General features: G+C 33.3%; 1 protein-coding gene across 1 annotated transcript in view; it reads right to left on the bottom strand.

The window, feature by feature from the left end:
• Positions 1 to 267: 267 nt before the first annotated feature.
• LOC103132805 (uncharacterized) overlaps positions 268 to 2,020 on the bottom strand; it is a gene marked incomplete at its 5' end in the record, with an annotated part of 6,348 nt that continues 4,595 nt past the window's right edge. Inside the window, one exon of the mRNA XM_016667594.1 lies at positions 268 to 283. Coding sequence (XP_016523080.1) covers positions 268 to 283 — 16 coding nt within the window. The remainder of the gene's footprint in view (positions 284 to 2,020) is intronic.

Genomic DNA, 2,020 nt, shown 5'->3' with positions numbered 1-2,020 from the left:
GTTTGTAGGCTGGTTCTAGACCAGATTTACCACAGGGGATTTGTGTTTTCCCTCTCGCATCTGTATCTTTACGAGAGGTTTTGCCTCCAAGGACGGTGGAGAATCGGGTCTAGGACGTTTTAAAAAGACCCGGGTTGACAGCGGCTCCGTAGTGTCCGTCTCTCAAATGCGCGTTCATGTTGAAGGCTTTTAGTGCGTCTCACATTCTCCCATCCGCCCTTCGTTCGCCCATTTTCAGTCCTATTTCCGTCTTTAATATGGCAAAATTCACAGAGCAAGATATCTGTTGCAAAAAAGAGAATAAATCAGTTTTCTAAAGTAAACTATTGAAATAATTTTGTTTCACTACCGAACATGAGTGAACACATTAAAATTTCTGTATTTTGTAACGACACATTTGAACAGCCAAATGTCTGCAGCATTCGATTAAATAACCTAGTATTTTTGAAAAGTAATCAATTTTCATTCATTCTCCAAAAGTTATTATAGAAAATGCTTTTTCCTCTGTTTAGTATTGACTTTAAATTCTGTAGTTCCTCTGATTATTTATTATATTCTAATAAAACATGCTCTTCTGTTACCATCTGATTACCATAATTACAAGTCCCTGTTTCATGTTTCCCTATTTGAAATAGAGAATTAAGTCCTGTATGACCAGTTCAAGGTATGATTAAGAAACTGAACAATTCATAAGTTTTAATCACCTCTATTAATATACAGTATTAGTAAATTAAAATATTATTGAAATGTTCAATTATTTTATTTTCTCAATTCACCCTGTTACAACACACTTTGAATAATTCCTCATAGATTGATGTTTTAAAACCTTGTATTTCTGTTTATTTTTGATAAATTTCTGGTTACATCTAATGAAAACATGACATTTGAGATTAGACAAATTAATAAAAACATTTTGCTTCATAGGCTTAAAGAGAGCAATGCTTTATACCTGCTTGAAGTCAATAATCAAAGATACTCTTCATTTGAATGTTAATACCACATTTTCTTTATTTTAATTTATTGAGTATGAATAGATCTGTATAATTAGAACAAAACACGTACAGTTATATCGGCACATAAGATTGTAGTTTGTAGTTTCTGACTCATTTTTAAAGTTATGAGGCCACATGTGTTTTAGATTAGTGTACTTAACTTACATGGTAAATATAATTGACTGAAAAAACGTCTCACAACAGAACTATATGTTCCTCTAAAATACCCGAGGTCGTATACTATTTAGTTTCAAAACTAAATCAAAACCTAGAAAACTACAACCTGATGTGCCAATATAATAACTCTAGGCACTGTGAAGACTTGTACTCAATGAATTATACTTTCCAATGAGATTCTTTTGTAAGATTAAAAATGCCTTTTGGTTAACTGACATCAAACCCACATTTGTGAAATAAAATGTTTCTGTTTGTTGATCTGAAGTTATATTCTAATCACATGATTCACTCCCTGAACTGACTGAGCCACTGAAATAAACTTAATATTCCATGTTATTGAATGTGACTGTTTAAACACACACCAGCATATTAATGTTTGAAATCCACTGGAATGAATTCAGCACAGACTGTAGAAAAATAGCTGAGTCACTGATTTCTACAACAGCTGAAACAATGTAGGTGTAGTAGCAGGTTCTTGTCAGTAGGTGGCAGCACGAATGTGCTTCCGTGATTATTTTATATTCTGTGTTTCACTTGGGTGAACTGAGGAAGTGAAATAAATGAATAATGGAAAAAATTACATTGATAAGAAGGAGTTTACTCTAATGAGCTATCACCACTTTATTCAATATTGCAAGAACAACAAAACAATATTATCAGTGTTGTCAGTGGGTTTTTGTTTGTTTGTTTGTTTGTTTGTTTTTTTGTGTTTTTTGTTGTTGTTGTTGTTGTTGTTGTTTTCAGACTAATCTGTTCCAGGGTTACCAAACTCCAGTCCTCAAGGGCCGGTGTCCTGCAACTTTTAGATGAGCCTCTGCTGCACCACACCTGAATAGAATAATCAGGTCATT

Source organism: Poecilia formosa, unplaced genomic scaffold (genome assembly GCF_000485575.1).
Source record: "Poecilia formosa unplaced genomic scaffold, Poecilia_formosa-5.1.2 Scaffold1336, whole genome shotgun sequence".
NCBI lineage: Eukaryota > Metazoa > Chordata > Actinopteri > Cyprinodontiformes > Poeciliidae > Poecilia > Poecilia formosa.
The sequence above is the reverse complement of the archived record's forward strand: the minus strand, read 5'-3'. Positions and strand labels throughout refer to the sequence as shown.